General features: G+C 39.3%; 3 protein-coding genes across 3 annotated transcripts; 1 reads left to right on the forward strand and 2 right to left on the reverse strand.

The window, feature by feature from the left end:
• Positions 1-18: 18 nt before the first annotated feature.
• Positions 19-2,004, reverse strand: saysd1 (SAYSVFN motif domain containing 1). Its single transcript, XM_059356824.1, has 2 exons — positions 1,614-2,004; positions 19-757 (listed from the first exon to the last, which is right to left on the reverse strand). Exons 1-2 carry the CDS (start codon positions 1,791-1,793, stop codon positions 434-436), a joined length of 504 nt encoding a protein of 167 aa, XP_059212807.1. The 5' UTR covers positions 1,794-2,004; the 3' UTR covers positions 19-433.
• grcc10 (gene rich cluster, C10 gene) lies at positions 1,993-5,197 on the forward strand. Its single transcript, XM_059356825.1, has 4 exons — positions 1,993-2,129; positions 3,230-3,283; positions 3,474-3,650; positions 4,685-5,197. The coding sequence occupies exons 2-4, from the start codon at positions 3,232-3,234 to the stop codon at positions 4,822-4,824; spliced, it is 369 nt and encodes a 122-aa protein (XP_059212808.1). The 5' UTR covers positions 1,993-2,129; positions 3,230-3,231; the 3' UTR covers positions 4,825-5,197.
• Positions 5,198-5,242: 45 nt separating this feature from the next.
• On the reverse strand, positions 5,243-10,857 carry LOC131991413 (cytospin-A-like). Its single transcript, XM_059356823.1, has 10 exons — positions 10,736-10,857; positions 9,957-10,030; positions 8,869-9,482; positions 8,693-8,780; positions 8,399-8,474; positions 8,266-8,302; positions 7,886-7,982; positions 7,683-7,799; positions 7,330-7,389; positions 5,243-6,024 (listed from the first exon to the last, which is right to left on the reverse strand). Exons 1-10 carry the CDS (start codon positions 10,821-10,823, stop codon positions 5,935-5,937), a joined length of 1,341 nt encoding a protein of 446 aa, XP_059212806.1. The 5' UTR covers positions 10,824-10,857; the 3' UTR covers positions 5,243-5,934.
• Between the last annotated feature and the right edge of the window lie 8,301 nt (positions 10,858-19,158).

Consider the following 19,158-nt stretch of genomic DNA (forward strand, 5'->3'; position numbering starts at 1 on the left):
CTGCTGGACACTTCAGAATTGTTGATTAAACTTGGAAAGGCATTTATTTAAAGTTATAAACATTTCCTCATATAAATAAAGCAGCTTGCCATTTATCCTTTTAGTGAATGTGACTCAGGATGAGCCATTGTTTATACCAGACCCACATTTATAAATACAGGAAATAGAGGCAAAGGTTAAGAATGAAAGACACATTTTCAGGAAAATGTCACCCATTATATTGTGCACAACAAATATTTGATGTGGCACATGCTTCTTCCACAACCTCAAGTAATATAAACAGTATTAAACCACAAATGAATCCCAAAGGAATAAAACTGTTAGTAGGCCAATCTCAATTTAACGATGTATTCTTCATCATAATTGTAAATCCCTGTATTTCCTCATATATTCCTGAATATTTACATTTATGAAAGGACAAATCAGAAGCGATTCATCTGTTCGCCAGAGGTCTGTAACCCATCTCTCCCTCCAGCTGCTCTGCAGTGAGAGCGCCCAGCAGAGGTTGACAGTCTGGATTGAAGACAGAATAAGCGCTGAGTTCTCCAGGCTCTCGGGCAGCGGGGCTCCGGAGTCCCTCATAGAGCCAGTAGAAGAGCGAGATGACGAAGAAAGGCAGCCCGAACTCCAGTTCAACAAACAAGCCGAGCAGCACCAGCCACAGCAGCACTTTGAGCAAAGTGACATTTGAGAGGACAAGTTTTCGTGATGCCAGCCATCTTCCCAGAGCGCTGTCCAACAGCCAATCACTGTGATCCTGCAGGGAAGACACAAGAGTTGGTTCAATGAGCTCAGTATATTTCAGCATCACAGGTATACTGCTCACAGTGGGTCTGAGCACAGAACTGGACTGTCTCTGCTGGGTGTCCACAGGATAGGAACATTTCAACATTTCCAGTTAAGAGTGGAGGAATTGTTACTTGCTACTGTACTGTAGATTGATAGAAATTAATCTGCAGCCAGAAGCACTGCATCAGGCACTGCCTGGGTTATGATGAGCAATATAAAAAATAACAGATTCAGATGCCCCCTTTATACTAGTGGTGCTGCACTGTGGATAAGTGGATTAGTATTATGAAGTGATGTGAAGTGGTTCTTTCTTATGTTTGCCTTTATTTTTGTTTTCATGGTATTTCAATGTGGATTTATTGTGGATATTTCTTTATTGTTTTTTTTAGTACAGGTATAAGTGGGCACATTTAAAGATGATATATGTAGTGAAGAAAAAGTAAATTACTGAACCTATCTATCTATCTATCTATCTATCTATCTATCTATCTATCTATCTATCTATCACACGTTCACAGCCTCTTAAATATGACATTTTTCAGGGTTTTCTGTTACCAGGGCGCTTCCATTGTAGATAAGTTGAATATTTAACAGTAATAATAATAACAAACACACTTCCCTGTGGTAACATTGTTACACTTTCAACGTGAAACAAAGGTTAATACCAGAAGGATCCAAGTCCTTGTTTTGTGAGGTAGAAGTAAGTCAAAAGTCTTTGCACGCAAGTCCTAAACTTAAAGTTTTGGGTCCTAAACAAGTGACAAGTCAACTAACGTTAACGTCCTGAGTCCCAGTTTAAACAAAAACATGTGTTGATGTCTCACCTTCTGAGAGCTCTGCGTTGCAGCTCTGATACTTTCTGTCTCTTCTGTCTGTTGACTGTCAGTTGTTGATGTCGAGCCAGTTTCAGGAGCTGTGTCCTCTATTGGATCAGCACTCTCATCCATCCTCGCAGAGTTTTCAGCCCGTCGTCTGGCTCTGAACTCTGCCAACTTCTGCTCCATCGATCAACCAGTTACGTTCTTAGGTATACGTGGCAAAACAGCCGCTATTACAACTCAACTAACACTTATTAATATCAGCGTTGCTTCATTAAAGCGTAGCACAATGTCAAACACAGCTACTATGACTGTCAGTCACTTTCGCTTTCATTTAATCAACATTTTGGAGAGATTTCAGCACGCTACTAGCTTAGCGAGGCGTTTGTTTACCATTTTCTTCCAAGGCTGTCTGAAAGAAGGACGTCGTGTCGCAAAAAGATACCAATTGCCGTAAAGAACTGCCGTTTTCCGGCAGCTAATTTTCACAGGTTTGCTACAAGCTAGGTTGTTTCATCAGTGGTGAGTTTTTAAACATTTACTCTTTATATTTACTATTTAATCCTCTCCTCAATACGACGTTATGTTTTTAGCTTTTGTTGCTGTTGTTTACATCAGCTAAGTGAACGTCAGTTTACGTCAAAGATGTCGATAGAGAGAAAGTAACCCGTCGGTAGCTCAGACATTAAAACCAAACTGTTTTTATGATACAACTATGAGACTAGTTAACGTTTTGTCTACTAAGTTAACTTTGGTGGCACATAAACCGACTGGGAGCATCTTGCAGCAGCTGTCTACTTGTTTACGTCCTGCATTCAAGTTTTAAACCATTATGCTACCTTAGACCTCACTGATTTAAAGCTTTGTTTATATCTCCAGCATCAGATAAAGGTAACCTAGATATTAATTGGGATATGGTGAATGTTTTATTATATAAGAATGAACCCATTTATTTGTGTTTTAAGTCATGTTTTCAGTCAGGCTGCTAACAATCATTTTAAATGTTGATTAATTGTACAACATATTGAAAGAAAATTCGTGAAAAATGCCCATTAATATTTATTAATGGGTCTAAGATGTCATTTTCAGATTGCCTGTTTTGTCTGATAACAGTCCAAGACCCAAATACTGAAATGTAGTATGTTACTGAATACAACTTGGATGGTACATTTTACAACATAATTTTGGATCAATTGTAATTTAATCTAAAAAAAAAAAGAGAGAGAGAAATGGATTACTTAAAAAGCAAACACTGAAAAATTGCACTTTTCTCTAAAAAGAAAAGAAAAGCGACTGCATGGCCATATTTCGAAGATGTGATCAAAATATTATTCCTTGACCATGTAACTACAATGTGCTTTTTCTAAATGGTATTGTACATGTAATCCTTTAACCTGACCCTGAATATATTCAGTTTATAATGATGTATAATATTATGTATAAAAAAACTATAAAGCAGTATAAATCATCGCAAAAAAAGACTAAAATAATAACTTGATTTTCTTTCCAATTTCTTTTCTAATCCAGAAGATATAATTACATTTAGTCTAAAACTGTTTTTGCCATTTACTTTCTTTCCTGTGCACACATGCATGTTTATTTTTTCTATATTTTCTCTGCAGACATGGCCTCAGCTCCGGCACAGCAGCCCACCCTCACTGTCGAGCAAACCAGAGGTGAGAAGAACTGGTTATATTTATAATTTCAAGCTCTTTTGATCTTTGTTAGGTGCCCCACATCATTATTGATTAATAAAAATACAATCCAGCATGGTAAACTGTCTTTACATGCTAGATAACAAATGTACTTGCCTTACCATGCTGTAGAAGCAGAGAAACACCTGATGTCTGTTTGTTTCTCCCACAGTGGTGCTGAGTGAGGTGATCCAGGCCTTCTCTGTACCAGAAAACGCTGCCAGGATGGACGAGGCTCGAGAAAGCGCCTGCAACGACATGGGCAAGATGCTGCAGCTGGTGCTGCCGGTGGCCACACAGATTCAACAAGAGGTCATCAAAGCGTACGGCTTCAACAATGAAGGAGAGGGTGAGCACAAGGCAGCATTTCTAGCCCTGAACTATAGATTTACTTTGGAAAACGTCCTAAGGTTATTTAACTAGCTGTTGACTTATCATGTAGAAAGTCAATTTTAGAAATCTGGGTTTTACTGTTGACAACTGTACAGATGCAGTTCTGTGCAGTCCAAGCAACAGAATAAACCAAAGGGATTAAATGAGAGTAGAACGGACCATGAACATTTTCTGCCGGAATTGGAAAGTTTATTTCATAAAAATGTCTGCCACTCCAGACCATGACCATCCAGCTATGTTGATTTGAATGGGAATATCTGTTTTACTCTCATTCAGTGGAGAAAACACCAAACAAAACATTTCATCAATGTAAAGCCAAAGCACCATCCTGTAAAGAGTATTATTTTATCACAGGATTGAACTTCTACGAACTCTTCAGACGAGAATGTATCTTTTTGTTCACTGAGCTAGGCCGTTTATTGAATTATAACATTTTTGTCATGACTCGAAACATAATATTGTCTGGGATTTGGTCATAGATACTTTGAATATATCTGCAACCAAGAATTATTTTCATTATTGATTAATCTGATCATTATTTTCTTGATGGATCTTTGTCCATCTCAGTATGAGTCCATGGTGATGCCTTTAAATGTCTTCTTTTAATTAAAACCCCTGAAATTATGACATAAATCTCAATATTTGAGAGGCTGAAATCAGCATTTTCTGACAATTTTGTATCAAATATAACCTTAATGATTATTTGATTATCAAAATATTTGGGGATTATTCTGCAAATCAACTATTTGATTAGTTGACTAGTTGTTGCAGCTCTAATACTGAATCTGTCTTTTTTTGTAATGAACTTTACAGTACAGTTAAATGAAAATGTTCTGTTATTATGTGTTCCTAATAGTATGTGTGTGTATATATATGTAAATATAGTATAGTATTTCTGTAAAATTTCAACCACACTGTACGGCCACATTATATATATGTATATATTTAGATACTGTACTCACAATGATCTTGTCTCTGCTTCACTTACAGGCGTCCTAAAATTTGCCAGACTGGTGAAGATGTATGAAACGCAGGACCCTGAAATCGCAGCCATGTCCGTTAAACTGAAGTCTCTCCTCCTGCCACCACTGTCCACACCACCTATAGGTGGCGCCATTCCAGCTTCATAGAACTTCTTTACATTCATCTGTCAACTGCAAGGTTACTTTACTGCTTTGGATCAACATGAACAAACTGTTCAAACATATTTTTCTTGAGATATAATGGATATATTATAGCTTCAAACTCAATACACTATTACGTTCCAACAAAGATGAAACTTTACTTTATCTCCATCATGGTTTCATTTTTAAAAATCCTTGCAAAACTTGTTAAATTATTGCTTTTTAAATGTTTCAGTATTTATTTGTTACATTATGACCATTTTCTTAAACATTTCCTTTAACACCATCTTTTTTTATAATTTTAATTATGCCATTTTTATATGCTGTCAGATGTACCAAATGTCATTCTTTTGTTATATATTAAAAGGTTTTCTGTGAATCCGTGTGTGAGATATTAATATAGAAAATGTGGAGGGAAAACAACTTCTATATGCATAACTTTATTATTGCAATAAGGCTTTGGCAACAACATAATCATATGTTAACCGTTTTTAAAAATACTGAAGCGCTTACACACATTTACATATATACATTTCCTCAAAGGCAACTTTCCTTAGATGGATACTGTGGAGTTTAGGGTTAAAACATCACTATTCCAACATATAAAATCTGAGTCCATGTCTGCTCCTTTTCTTTGCTTTGTGGGTTATTGTTGCATGCAGACATGTTGAGATTTTCATGATAAAAATAATTAAATAAAAACTCAAAGTGCCAGCCCCAGATTCTGAACTCATTCACTAAAAAATACAGCGCAAATTTACATTAATCATAAAGTGCTTATTTTTTTTGAAAAAGGCAAACAGTGCAAAACCAGTACACCCAGTAACAAATGTGAAAGTAATTGTTGTGTTCTGACAAATATTTTAGTGTCTTGTGCATCATCACCCAGCAGCTATTTGTTCCGAATAAATGGTATGTAGAAAAATTTAAAATACTCCCAAGTTTCTTCCATCTGTATGAAGTATGACACATAAAATCTCAAAGTGTAATATTGCTGATACATTTTAAATCGTGTCTGCTCTGAGTTCACTGTGAGTACAGCTCCCTCTGGTGGAGAAACAGTGTTTCAGTCTTTCAGAGAACCAGACAGAAGAAAAGACGACAGGAGAAGAAACTTCACATCTCAAAGTGACGGAAAATGCTTTCGACATAACCGAGGACCCTCTGCCAGTCCGGCCCGTCCGCCTTCAGCATCTCCTCCACTGTCTGTCACATATTGTTCAAGCAAAGGTAAGATAACATTATAGCCAGTACACTCAGCTGTGGGTGCAGAATTTGCAATTTTCAGCATATGTTTTGTAAACAAGTACCAAAAACATCAGGGGTGTAATGCAGTGGTTCCCTATCTTTTGAGCCACAGATGTCTAAAAATATTTTAAATATTGAACTTTCTCATTTATTATTATTTCCATTTTATGTAGCTTTTTACAACTACTCCATTTCATTTTTGGGCAAACATATTACTTTTTGCTCCACTACATTTAGCTGACAGCTTTAGTTACTTTTCAGGTCAATATTTAACATGAAAACATGATCAATTTAAAGTGATAAGACTTTTAAAAAATTCAATCTTATTACAGTATATTAGGTAGCTAAATTATCCCTGTCTTTACAACATTAAAACATTGCTTACATAAATGCTTCAATACAAATAATCTAATAATATATTTAGAATATATTTAACAATCTGAGTGGGTCCATTCTGCAAAACGAGTACTTTAGTTTTGAAACTTTAAGCGCATTTTGAAGCTGATACTTTAGTACTTTTATTGAAGTAAGTTTTGAGTGCAGGACTTCTACTTGTAGCGGAGTAATTTCACAGTGTGGTATTAGTATTTTTACTTAGTAAATAATCTCAATACTTCTTCCACCACTGGATAGGGCTTAAGTTCTTGTTTGCTCTATTTTGTTTATATCTTTTTGTTTTGTCTCATGATCATTTGTGATTATATGGTCTTTCACAAACTTGGTAACACATTCATTTGTATCAATTTGTAACCCTATTCCCATATAAGTTTGATCACATATCAATAAAAAAAAGTAAAAAAAAAAAAAAAGTAAATGTGAGGAGCAAAAAAATGCATTCTGTTATTTATCATATTTACAATGATGTTTCGATAATCACACTTTTTAACCATCACTCCTCGGTGAACTGCAACCTTGGCTGAAGTCTGGGAGCCTTTTGTAGTTAAGTATCTAGTGTTTTTTTTTTAGGAGTATGTTGACACCGATGTAGGCAAATTAAAGTAGCATGAACATTATATTTTCTTTTTGTGAAAGTCCGGCACCCACAGAGTCTGCTTAGGAAAAGTCTGTTCCTTGGACAAGTAGTTGATGATCCCTGTTCTAGGCTTTATTAAAACTTCTCTATGAGTTGCTAACAGTGCAGAACTATGCATTATTTACAATTAGCCCTGCCAGTGCCGTGCCACCTCATTTTATAACTTTGGCCTGTCCAGTCCCCCGCCCCCCAGATTGAGAACCGCTGGTGTAATGTGTAAAATGTCTCACCAGTGTGGCTGTGACTCCCACACTCTCTCCTGTCTTAAAAGCGAGGTCCAGATTTTCCTTCTGTAAAAAAAATATTGGAGTCAGAAGCAGCTTTTACATAATCAGGTGCACACTTTTTCAGACAGACCTTTTAGTTGTGGATTCTTGTAATATAACCCCAAAAATAAATAAATTAAAAACACTATCCATCACTTGTACTTGCACTGTTAACAAATAAAAACAAAATGTATAGAAGGAAAGTAATTAATGAAAACAAAATAAGAAAACTTGACCCAAACATCTCTGTAAATAAAATTATTTGAACATAATCTGTTCTTTAAGTACGGTTCTTTTGTTCTAAGCACTAGTTTTACCTTGTCTGCAGGGTTGAGGGTGTCGTACGGGATGTGAGTTGGTAAATATGTGTGAAAAACGGCACAAAGGGCCAAGCCGTCCTCCCAGCTGCTGCTGAAGTTTGTGATGTCAATATTCTGCCACAAAACACACTTGATGAAAACAACATGTTACAACTCAAATTTTACAACTGTGACAAATTTCACAAAACTTTTTCTCTAACCTTATAACCTTGGGTACGGCTCTGACTCCAGCGCAGCAGAGAGTTTCTCCTAGAGCCGCCATGACGCCTCAGCAGAGCACTGAAACCATCCTGAGGTCTGAAAACATTTTAGGATAACTTAATTTTCTTAACATGTTTACAATAATGCTTAAACAAAGAACTTCAGAGCCAGAACAACAATCATACAGTGAAAAGTAAAACCACACATAATGGGATTAAAGAAGAGAAGACGAACTTTTCTGCAGATTCAAGTGTGCAAAAGATTCAGCCGGAGGTTGTTTGAATGTGTCTTCATGGTTGATTTGACTCATTTCGACTCACTTTAGTGTCGGTTTGAAATGTCAGTATCAGCAAAGAAAAAGTGCCAAACAGTTACTTACTTGATGTAATCTGAGCTCTGGTCCTCGTCCTGTTTTCCTGTAAGACAAAAATTCAGCCACAGTCATAAAACTGTACACTTGTTAAAATGTTTAAAAAAACATAAAGGTTGTTTAGTCCTGTAGGTTAACTCACCTGTGTAAAAGCTGGACCAGCTGTCCTGTCGCTGTAAAACGCGGTCCATCCTTCTCCGTTTTGGTGGCTCTTCTTTCTGGAAAAATGTAGAAACTGATTCTAAAATTCCCTCATGTAATTCAACAATAATATATTCTGCCTCCTTAATCATTCAGATATCAATCCATAAAAGTGTGACTTGTTGATTAATAAGTAAATATATCTGATTGACAGTTATGTTTCTTCTACATTCATTGTACAGCAGTTCACAACTGTTTAAAGAGCATTTTCTTATGAGTTTAAAAAGTGTTATACCTTGCATAGCGGCAGTGTTGTGCTTGTGTTTTTTGAGGTCCCATTTTCTCTGGAGGAGTCAGTCGGGAGTGGGAGACGAGAGAGACTCCTAAAAGACATTTTTTGCATGTTTTATAATATTTTTATTTTTTTGTTAAGGAGGGGTGAATGTGTTGTGTGTGTTCACGTTGACTCACCAAGACCTTTCAGACAGCATCACAATCTTCCTCGGATCTTTCTTCTTCTCCAGTGCAGCCAAACTGCGAAGGTATCCCTCCGCCACCCCTTTCCCTCTCAGCTCTATGCCCTCTGATCCATTCTGCTCTTCAGGATCCTGACACACATCTTGAGCATCCGCTTCTGGATTTGTTTCATTTTCCTCTTTTTGCTTTTCAGCATTTTCATCTTCACTGTCAGCTTCAACTTCTGTCAGTTTTTCCTCCACAACCTTCTGTATTTCCTCCCGCTGCCCCTCCTCAGAGTCTTGTCTCTCTGCCTGTTCGTCACAATCTGTCACGTCTTTCACCCTGCACGCGTCCCTCAGAGCGTCCAGCTCGGCTCGCTCCTGCCGCTGCTGCCGGGTGAGTTCAGTCAGTTTGCAGCAGACGTCTCTGTGCTCGGTCCTCAGAGTCTCCAGCTCTCCGTCCGTCTCCTGCTGTGTGCTGAGGGCCTGAGCCAGCTGCTCCTCCGTGGCCCTGTGGCTCTCCTGGAGCAAACCCAGAGCCTGCTCCGCCTCGACCCGCAGCCGGTCGGCCACAGACACCGCGACCTGCAGGTCACACTGGAACTGGCGCCACTCCAGCCTCTCTGTCTGCCATGAGGGACAAAATGAAGAAGACAGAGGGATCTGAATTTTAAAGCTGCTTGTTGTTGATATGGCTCGGAGAATATTACTGTTGCCTCTAATCTCTTACCACATGAATATTTAAATACACATTATATAAATGCAGTGGGACTACACACTGCTCTAGTTTTCTCTTCAGATCTCCCTCACTTATGTGAAAACCTACTGAGGCTAATCTCAAAATAAGATTCTATGAACCTCTCCCATGGCTGTACAGTCTCCATAGTTGTCGTTGTTTCTGTGGTGCCAAACTGAGTCTGAACACAAACTGCACAAAAAACCTGAAAAACTTTTGTAAGAGAAAGTATTCAGGCTCCCTATTGTTCTATATGTTTTCACCCCATGTCCCCTTAGGGCTCTGTAGTATTATTGCACAGAAAGGAAATGGCTGTTTGGTTCCAGACATTTTAAGGGTGTAAGGGACCTGCAGCTCCAACTCACCCTGAGTGTCTCCCTCAGTGTGTCCACCTCCTCAACCAGCTCGTCTCTCTCTGTTATTAAACGTCTGAGCAGCTCTGAAAAACAAGCCGAACAAAACATTTAAGAATAACACAAGTTTGAATGAAAATAGATTTAAAAATCTGATGTTATCATTGCTTCAAGACTTCAAATTTTTAATACAATTTTGGCATTGTGTTGGAAAGAAAAAAAGGCATTTACTAGACAGAGGTAGCATTACAAATGAAGCTATTGTTGAGTTGCTCTTTGGGAAATGTAGGATCCAGTGGTTTTGGAACTCGACCCACACAAATGACTAAAGTCAGGATCTGACCATGGTATCTTTGATTTGTCTCTTGTAAGCAAATACTTCATCACTAAAGAACTCCTTAAATGGAGATATATTATGAAAAACAAACTTTTTTTAGTGCTTGTGCACAATCTGGAGTGTCAATCAACCTACAAACTGTGAAATAAATCAACCCAGTCAGTTGTTTCTGAGTGGATTAGATCAGAAAACCAATAAATAAACAAGCTATTTACATGTGTCTCCTCTTCCTATGTCACATGCAGGCTCATTAGAATATACTGCCCCCCATCTGAGTATCGCCACCCACAGCTTGAGAACAACCTTTGCAAAGCATGACAACATGTTCTAGTAGGAACCCAAAAAATAAGTATGAAGGTGAAATGAGACTAATATGTTCCCTTTAAGTAATGTCAGTAACAGTTTATTCAACGTGCCTTTAGGAAAACAAAAACGGTAAAGACGGACAACTTACCTACTGCTCCTGTTGTCACATCAGTGTTGGGGGTCAGGCCCAGCGAGGCCCTGTAGTGCTCCATCAGACTGAGTAAAACCAGGGTCATCTCCTCCCCGGCTCTCTCTGCTGCAGCCTGCGGCTCCACTCCACTGTCCCGCTCCTGCCAGCTCTGCTCTGAAGGCGATCCTCTGGATGCGGGCGGGGACGCCGGGCTGACCGGGCTGCTCGCTGCCCTCCCGTGTCTCGCTGCTGCATTGCTCACGTTTGTCTCTGAGGTGACGCTGTCCACACTTATCACGGCCCATTCCGCGGGAGCAGCCAGTTTCTGTGTCCACTCTGCTGCGGAGGGGGTTGTGCTGCCGGCTGGTGACGGCGTCTGTGCCTTACTGGAGGAAGCTGCGGAGGATAAGGCCATGGCAGTCAGCTCGGCCTCTGAGGGCGTGGTAGGAGGCGTGTGGAAGAAATCTAAAGGAGAAGGAGAACCTGAGAAGGGGGACATAAACTGTAAATAAGATGGTAAGCAAAAGAAAACATCTGAGAGGTAAAAAGAGAAAAATAGGACTGTCCTGAGTCTTAAAGTTATCTAATATTTAAAAAAAATTGTGCTGAATGCAGAGCCCCTCTCTTCCTATCCTCGATGCAGATGTAGGCACTGCTTCCTTATTTACTGTCCTGGGCTCTCTGATGCAGCAAAAAGCCTCTGCTGCCAATGTCTTGGCAGGCATGCACTCACACACTGTTCCCCCATGTGGCAAGATCAAGGAGGAGAAGCAATTCCAGCCTGATCTACTATCTAACAGCTGCTCTCACTTGCAGCACGAAGCGATTGAATCCATCATCAGTGCTGCCAGTATTCTGCATAAAACATACAACTCTGACAAACATTTTTCAAAGAGTTAAGAGTGATTGCATTCTTTTTTTTTTTAGTAGTTTGGCTTAGTTTTTGTATCTTAAAACATCTAAAGTCTAACCTGTCAGTGTGCTTTATATATGCTGCAGCTACTGTGCTATTTAGCATTTATATAAAAAAAGACTGACAGGCTACAGGGATCTCCCCCTCCTTCGACTCTTATCCTTTCATGCTTCCCCTCCTTGTCCTTGTGTTGTGCTGCAGGATTCTGCAGACTCATCATTTCCCTAGCAGCAGCATGATGCAGCCTGCTCACGTACACCAGGGGAGCTATTCTCATCCTCTAGCCTGAGCCCACTTCCTGCGCACTGACAGCCAGGAGAGAGGGGAGCAGGGAGCAGCCTTTTAAACAGCTGTAAGTGAGAATTAAACCAATCGAGCAGCAGAATGAGCGTCCTCGGTTAGAAGGCTGCGCCGGGCAATTTCACACATTAGTCGAGCCGAGTGACATCTGGTTTGTTTGCTTTGAACTGAGGGATACTGAAGGCATGAGAGAGGCTTTAAAAAGATCTGACGTTGCTGGATGCAACTTTCAATGAATCCTCTGGGTTTCTTTTTCATTGAACGGTTCTGATTCATCACTTCCCGTGTGCACAGAGATGTTTCTCTGATCATACAGCACCTGACACCAGAATATATGTCAGACAAACAGGCTGCATTTACATCATTACGGCATTTATGTCAGTCAGTTGAAATGTGATGCCAACCTCTACAGCAGCCCCACGTTGTGATTCAGACTTTAAAGTATCAAACCCCCCCAGACCTATCATGAATACTAACATTATCCCAAATGTTTCCAGCTTTCTCAAACCCAGAGAAATTTGTAACTTTATTCAAGGACACGCTCTGTGTCATGTGGCTACGGTTGACCTTTGTGCATGCATCAACTATATTTTTTTTAACCAGACTGAAGGGTTTTAATCATCGGACATTTGGAGCAGAGCAGATCTTAGAAGCAGCTCATCTTGCAGCCCCTCCAGAATTTGCGGTCTGACTCAGACTGCACAGTCCTTTTAAACTGTCCAGTTATATTTTCACAATGAAGATTTTTAGTTTCCATGGCACAAAAGGGGTCATAAGTTACACAAATACAAATATTGGTATTGGACAAACTGTTACATTAAACATTGTTATTGACCCAAAGTTTCACAATCAGTGGATCCCTACACAGCAGTCTAAAGTTATCATTTTCCATATTTATTCTGCTTGTTTGTATTCTGTGTTTTCGGTCTTTTGTAATCCAGAAGAAAAACAGAACTGATGCCATCAGAAGTGTAAAGCCTCCGGTTACAAACTTCAGAGGGTTTTTCAGTGTGAATCACTTTCTGTCTTGGAAACAGGAGGAAAATAGTCTAAAAATAGTCTGCCTTAGTTTAATGATCAGAAGGTGTCAGTTCAATTTTGTGTGTGGCAGTGGGCATGTGCAGTGCAGCAACTAAAAACAGAAATACTTTCAATCTTCTAAACCTAAAAAAAACAAACATAATTGAAATAAAAATCAGCCTATGTCCGCGGGTACCTGTAGTGCCGTGGCTCTCTCTGCCAGTCTGGTTGCCCATGATCCAGCAGGGCTCGTTGTCTGGAGAGGCAACCCCAGTGTCCTTCACTGCGTCCTCTGTTTTGTGAGGCCCACTGCTGTCTGGAGGGGAGGGAATAAACATAAATCTTTCATGAGTGTGACTCACTCCTGAACTCTTGTTCAGCAGAACTAATAGAGTGCAACATGTCAAAAAAGAAGGCTTACAAGAAATATTGCTCAGGAAGTGCAGAGTCCTCCAAGTTTGGAGCCCACACATTCCCCCTAACATGACAGTGAGGTTCAACAAGATTATTGTATCTTGTAAAACATATTATCTGTGTTGCCTGCCTGAAGTTTTTGTTGACAGCCTCACAACAGCTAATTTTTCAAGGCTTCTTTAAGAAAAAACAGTTGATAGTTATTGGATTGAATATACAACTATTACAGACATTTGATATAAAATAATGTAAATATGTAATGTGCAATAAAGAGCCACACATGTGTAAAATGATAACATGCCTTTCCAACAATGCATGCACTGGCCCTTTTGCATTGTGTGGAGTCATATGTGAAACACATGGCTCTCTAGGAGAAACAAACCAAACTCCATTAAATAATCCAACAATTTAAGGTAGGCGTGGCAATTAGGAACATATTAATACAATAAACGACATAACCAACATCTGTAAGGTGTTTTTGGTGCCCCTTGGGAAATTCGGCATGCATGCGATTTCATATGAAGCACTAAATACGTAAATAATTTAATTTATACGACTGAGTCACACTGTTGACTCCTGGCCTCTGCAGCTCATTTTACTAAGTATTGTGGTATTAGGCTGCCGGGAAAATGAACTCTTACGCCAAGAAGACTATTAGCAAATGAAGGTGCTGCTTTGTGAAAAACATGCCGTATTAACAAGTCATCAATCAATTTGTAAAAATGTCTTGAAAATTTGGTGTGTTACATACTCTCGCTTCCAATAAGCTGCGCAGCATTACACTGACCAGTTGGTGAATGAAATTTGCAGACACGTTTTTTTCCTCCAAAAAGAGCAGAATACGTATCTGGGCGGGTGATTCTTTTATTTCGTGAAACTATTCTGGCTGTGACATACGTTGCATCCAACCAACGACACTGCACACACCGTCACCTTCAGTTTCATTCATCCTACCTGCTCAACCTGCCAGCTGGACGCCTTCCAGTTTGGTCCCCGGCTGTCCGGCGGGTTTCTTATCCGCGTGTGTCTACCTCCCTGTCGGCGTCTTCTTACGTCCAGTCCCCCTAAAAAAACAATCACCGGAGGACACTCTTCGAGTCACTAACAATCATGCTTTCCAGACATCCCATGTTCACCACACAGCTGTAGAAAGGCAGCTACCATCTATAACTCAGGTCCCAGTAATATCCAACTCTGCTTCTCCTTTAAATCCAATGCGACAAAAAGAGGAGGCAGAAACAAACCGGTTGCGCAGAAGCTGCACGTTGAATCGACGACATGAGTGTTATTGGCATCATTTAAAGCAATGTCAGAACGCGTTTTTACACAAAGCAACACTAAGTATATTTAATGACATATAGCTGAGAAAAAAAACAAGGAGCCGTGAGCAGCTGCTGGAGACTAATTATCTTTAAACGCAGGTGTGTTAGCACGCAGGTAACAGGTTTTGCGAGGTGCGGTCTGGAGGTGTGTTGAGTCTCACAGCAGCTGTCAGAGCTCAAAGGATGACAAAGGAAAGCTGCCAAATAATGCAAATTATCTTCAGCAGGCATGACTTTGTAAATCCAGGCAAACAGGTCCAAAAGTTGGATTCTGATGTGGCACTTCCAAGAGTCATGGAAGAGGTTTTAATGGGTCCACCTGTCTGGTCCTGGGCCATTTTGTCCAGCAAGGGGAGAACTCTAACTGCACCAATATTAAATGCAAAGCAAAATCAATGTATTATTACCTATTGAGTGGACATACGATAACTATACTGAACAATCTACTTATTATTTGTCCATACAGGCTGAAGATAATCACAAAAACTATCAGATATCCTCTCTATTTTCTAGTTTTGCACAACTAAAGCTGCAAAACGAAATCCTGCAAACCATCCATCCATCCATTCTCATCCGCTTATCCGGGGCCGGGTCGCGGGGGCAGCAGGCTAAGCAGGGCATTCCAGGCGCCCCTCTCCCCAGCCACAACGTCCAGCTCCTCCTGGGGGACCCCAAGGCGTTCCCAGGCCAGGCGAGAGATATAATCCCTCCACCGTGTTCTGGGTCTTCCCCGGGGCCTCCTATCAGGTGGACGTGCCCGGAACACCTCTAACGGGAGGCGCCCGGGAGGCATCCTTACCAGGTGCCCAAACCACTTCAACTGGCTCATTTCGACGCGAAGGAGCAGCGGCTCTACTCCGAGCTCCCTCCGGATGTCTGAGCTCCTCACCCTATCTCTTAGGCTGAGCCCAGCCACCCTACGGAGGAAGCTCATTTCGGCCGCTTGTATCCGCGATCTCGTTCTTTCGGTCACTACCCAAAGCTCATGACCATAGGTGAGGATTGGAATGCAGATGGACTGGTAAATCGAGAGCTTTGCCTTCAGGCTCAGCTCCTTCTTCACCACGACGGTCCGGTACAACGCCCGAATCACTGCTGACGCCGCACCAAACCGCCTGTCCATCTCACGTTCCATTCTACCCTCACTCGTGAACAAGACCCCGAGATACTTGAACTCCTTTGCTTGAGGAAGTACCTCTCTCCCCACCCAGAGGGGGCAGTCCACCGTTTTCCGGCAGAGAACCATGGCCTCAGACTTGGAGGAGCTGACTCTCCTGCAAACCAATTAATTCACATAATAAAGACATTTGAGCCTGTCTCTGGTGTTTGTCTTTGGCATAAACTATATAAAGTCCTCACATTTCATAGAGGTGTATCCATAGGTACAGAAGTCAAGAGGCATTGGAGTGAAGAAAATAAGTAAAAATATATAAGTCGATACCTTTCCTGAGTCATTTTCTCTTCTGTCTTTTGGTTCATTCGACACATCACAGTAAAGTCACATTAGTATTAAAGTTGGTGGCAGCACAGTAGTGTCAGCAAAACTGCTGGATGAGTCATTTAATGAAAACATGTCAGGAAGAGGACGGAGAAATACTATGTGGAAAAAACTGTAATAAGATGTCAGTAGTGTATTGCACGTTGCCAAGGAAGCAGGAGAAAAAAGCATATGAGATCTGGGTTATATCATACAAATAGACAAATGCATTTAAACTGACTTTACTGAAGACTCTATGCAGTGGTGGAAGAAGTACCCAGATCTTTTAAGTAACAGCAGCAACATCACAGCGTAGACATTTTGCAGTGTCAAAATATACTTTGACTACCAAAAGTATGCAGAATGGCCCATTTAAGAATCATATTATATACAATTATGTAACAGGACTGTGATCACTGATGCATTAATGTGTAGGTGTCACTTCAGTGTTGCAGCTGTTAAAGGTGGGGCTTATTTCAAATACATACTGCTTGGTAGCTTAATCCAAATAAGTAAATACCACCATATTGGCATACAAATTGTACAGAAGTATAAAGTAGCATAACATGGAAAAACTCAAACTAAGTAGCACTAACTCACAGTACTTGAGTAAATAGTAAGTGAGTCTGGACAGTTCCAGCATCATGGAGAGGGAGAGGGTGAAGCAGTTACTATTATGAACTGTTCAATTTGACTGTTTGAATTTATGTCATTGCATATTTACAAAATGCCATTACCAAAACCAGTCAGTTATAAAAATTAGAATGAAACACAAGAGGTTGTTTACAAAAAAAGAGAATTGTGAGTGGGGTTTGTCTGGCTTGAGATAGGCCACTTGTGGTTAGTTTAACAGTGTTCAGCACCATGGAGAGAGACAGAGTGAGCCTGCTAGTTTAGTGTGTAATGGTGAGTACATTTGAACGTTTCAGCACCATGGACAAAACACAGTGAGGAAGACTGTCTCTGGCGCCCTCCAGTGACCAATCTCAGTACTGACAGGAAAAAAGAAAGAGGCAGTACAACAATTAATTTTTAAATCATCCTATTTAATTACTTCTGGAAAGTAAAATAAATATTAATTCACAAAGAACAATTATACAACAAAATGTTATGTTCCCCTATTCCTTGCCCAAAGTTACTTAGTTTAGTGTGCATCTTGAGGCTTCAAAAAGGTGCAAGTTTGAACATTTTCCCAATCTCTTTGACAGTATTGTTAATCGGTCTATTGGGGGTTATTATAGGAGAGTATTTATAAGGACATCATGTAGGTACAAGGCTTTCAGAAAACAGTGTCACTGAAAAATAAGGTAATGGATGCACACTTACTTTATGCCACAGACGTTTAATAATGACAACATTTCAATCCTGCTCATTGGGATTTTTGAGATATTAAAACGTTGCCAATTTTGTAAGCTTTATGCACAATAACAATGTTTTCCCATTTATACACAACATGTATATTATCATTGTTGCCTTTAAACATATGCTGCAGCATCTCAGACTATTTCAAATACATGAATTTCTTTTAATTTGACTAAAATCTCTTTGCAGACTTTTTCACAGAGCAGTGAACTCTTTGAGTGTGTTTTCCCTGTTGCCAATGTTATGTTGTCATTTTTAGTCAATGTTATAAGTGCAGACTGATTTGCGCTGTGTAAAATCTATTTGTCTCTGCGGTGTGAGCAAAGGTTAAGAAATGCGGGCAGTTTTCTGCCTGTGGCTGTTTTATGCACAGTTCCCACATGGTTTCTCAGTGACCTCTCCTGCACACCACTCTGCAAAGATTAGTTTCTTGGCATCAGAAATCAATTTCTCCATGTTTCTTCACACTAATCCCACTCACTTTTATTACCATAATCACTGTCTCTGAACCTTAAGGCACTTTTGAAACAAAACTAGTTTATTTTACTGCAAACTCGCCCTTAGTAACACTGACAAAAATATTTGTTTATAATTAGGAAGCTGGAGGAGGAGGAGGAAGTTATTGAGTCTTCGGCTCGGAGTTTTGGGTGAATTTTGTACTTTTCTTTGAGACCGAAAGAGAGTTTCGGGTGTAAAGGAGGAGATTGGCTGTTAAGGTGCAGTTTAGGTGTAACTGTCCTCCTGGGTGTCTATTATGAGGACCTTTTTTAAAGAAATATACGCTGAGCTTGTGCTTTTCAGGTACACTGCTGATAACAAAACCCACAGGAGCTGCCCAGTGACACAGCAGTCAGCCGAATCGCCTGTCAGGAAGTTCTGCTGGAGTTCAGAGCTTTTTTCAAGCATTTACATCCTTTTAATATTAAAGGTTATTTAAATAAGTCCCGTTTAAATTCATTTTAATCATACGACTGCACAAGCAAAGTCAGCATCAACATTTAAATATTACTCTAATATAGCTTATTTTTTTAATCAATGTATTTATCAGGCATCTTTTAGTTTAGTTTTTATCTTTTTATTATAAGAATTATAATTTTAGCTATTATTTTTAATGTATTTATTTATTATCTGTTTTCCCTTAAGTAATCTTAAATTATTACAATTGTATCTATTAAGATGTGGCTTTGATTAACTTCTTTATTCTTTGTCTTACTGTAATGCACTTTATAACTTTGTTAAAGAAGTACAATGTACGTATATTATTATCAATAATATATATATATATATATATATATATATATATATATATATATATATATATATATATTATTATCAATATTATCAATATTGAGGAATATGAACAAATATATCAAATGACCCAGTAAAGGATATGAAAATGATGTTATTGTGTGGTCTGTTTTTTAAATTTAGCTCATATGTGTAGGGCTGGGCGATATATCGATATAAAAAATATATCGATATATTTTAAAATGTGATATAGAATTAGACCATATCGCATATATTGATATAGTTTCTTTATATATAAATGCTGCCCTTACTAGGGTTTGTCATATTTAGTTATTTTGTATGTTCGCTATTCTTTTCTCATATAAATATATTTATTTCAGAAAAA

This window comes from Centropristis striata, chromosome 18, assembly GCF_030273125.1.
Source record: "Centropristis striata isolate RG_2023a ecotype Rhode Island chromosome 18, C.striata_1.0, whole genome shotgun sequence".
Lineage (NCBI taxonomy): Eukaryota > Metazoa > Chordata > Actinopteri > Perciformes > Serranidae > Centropristis > Centropristis striata.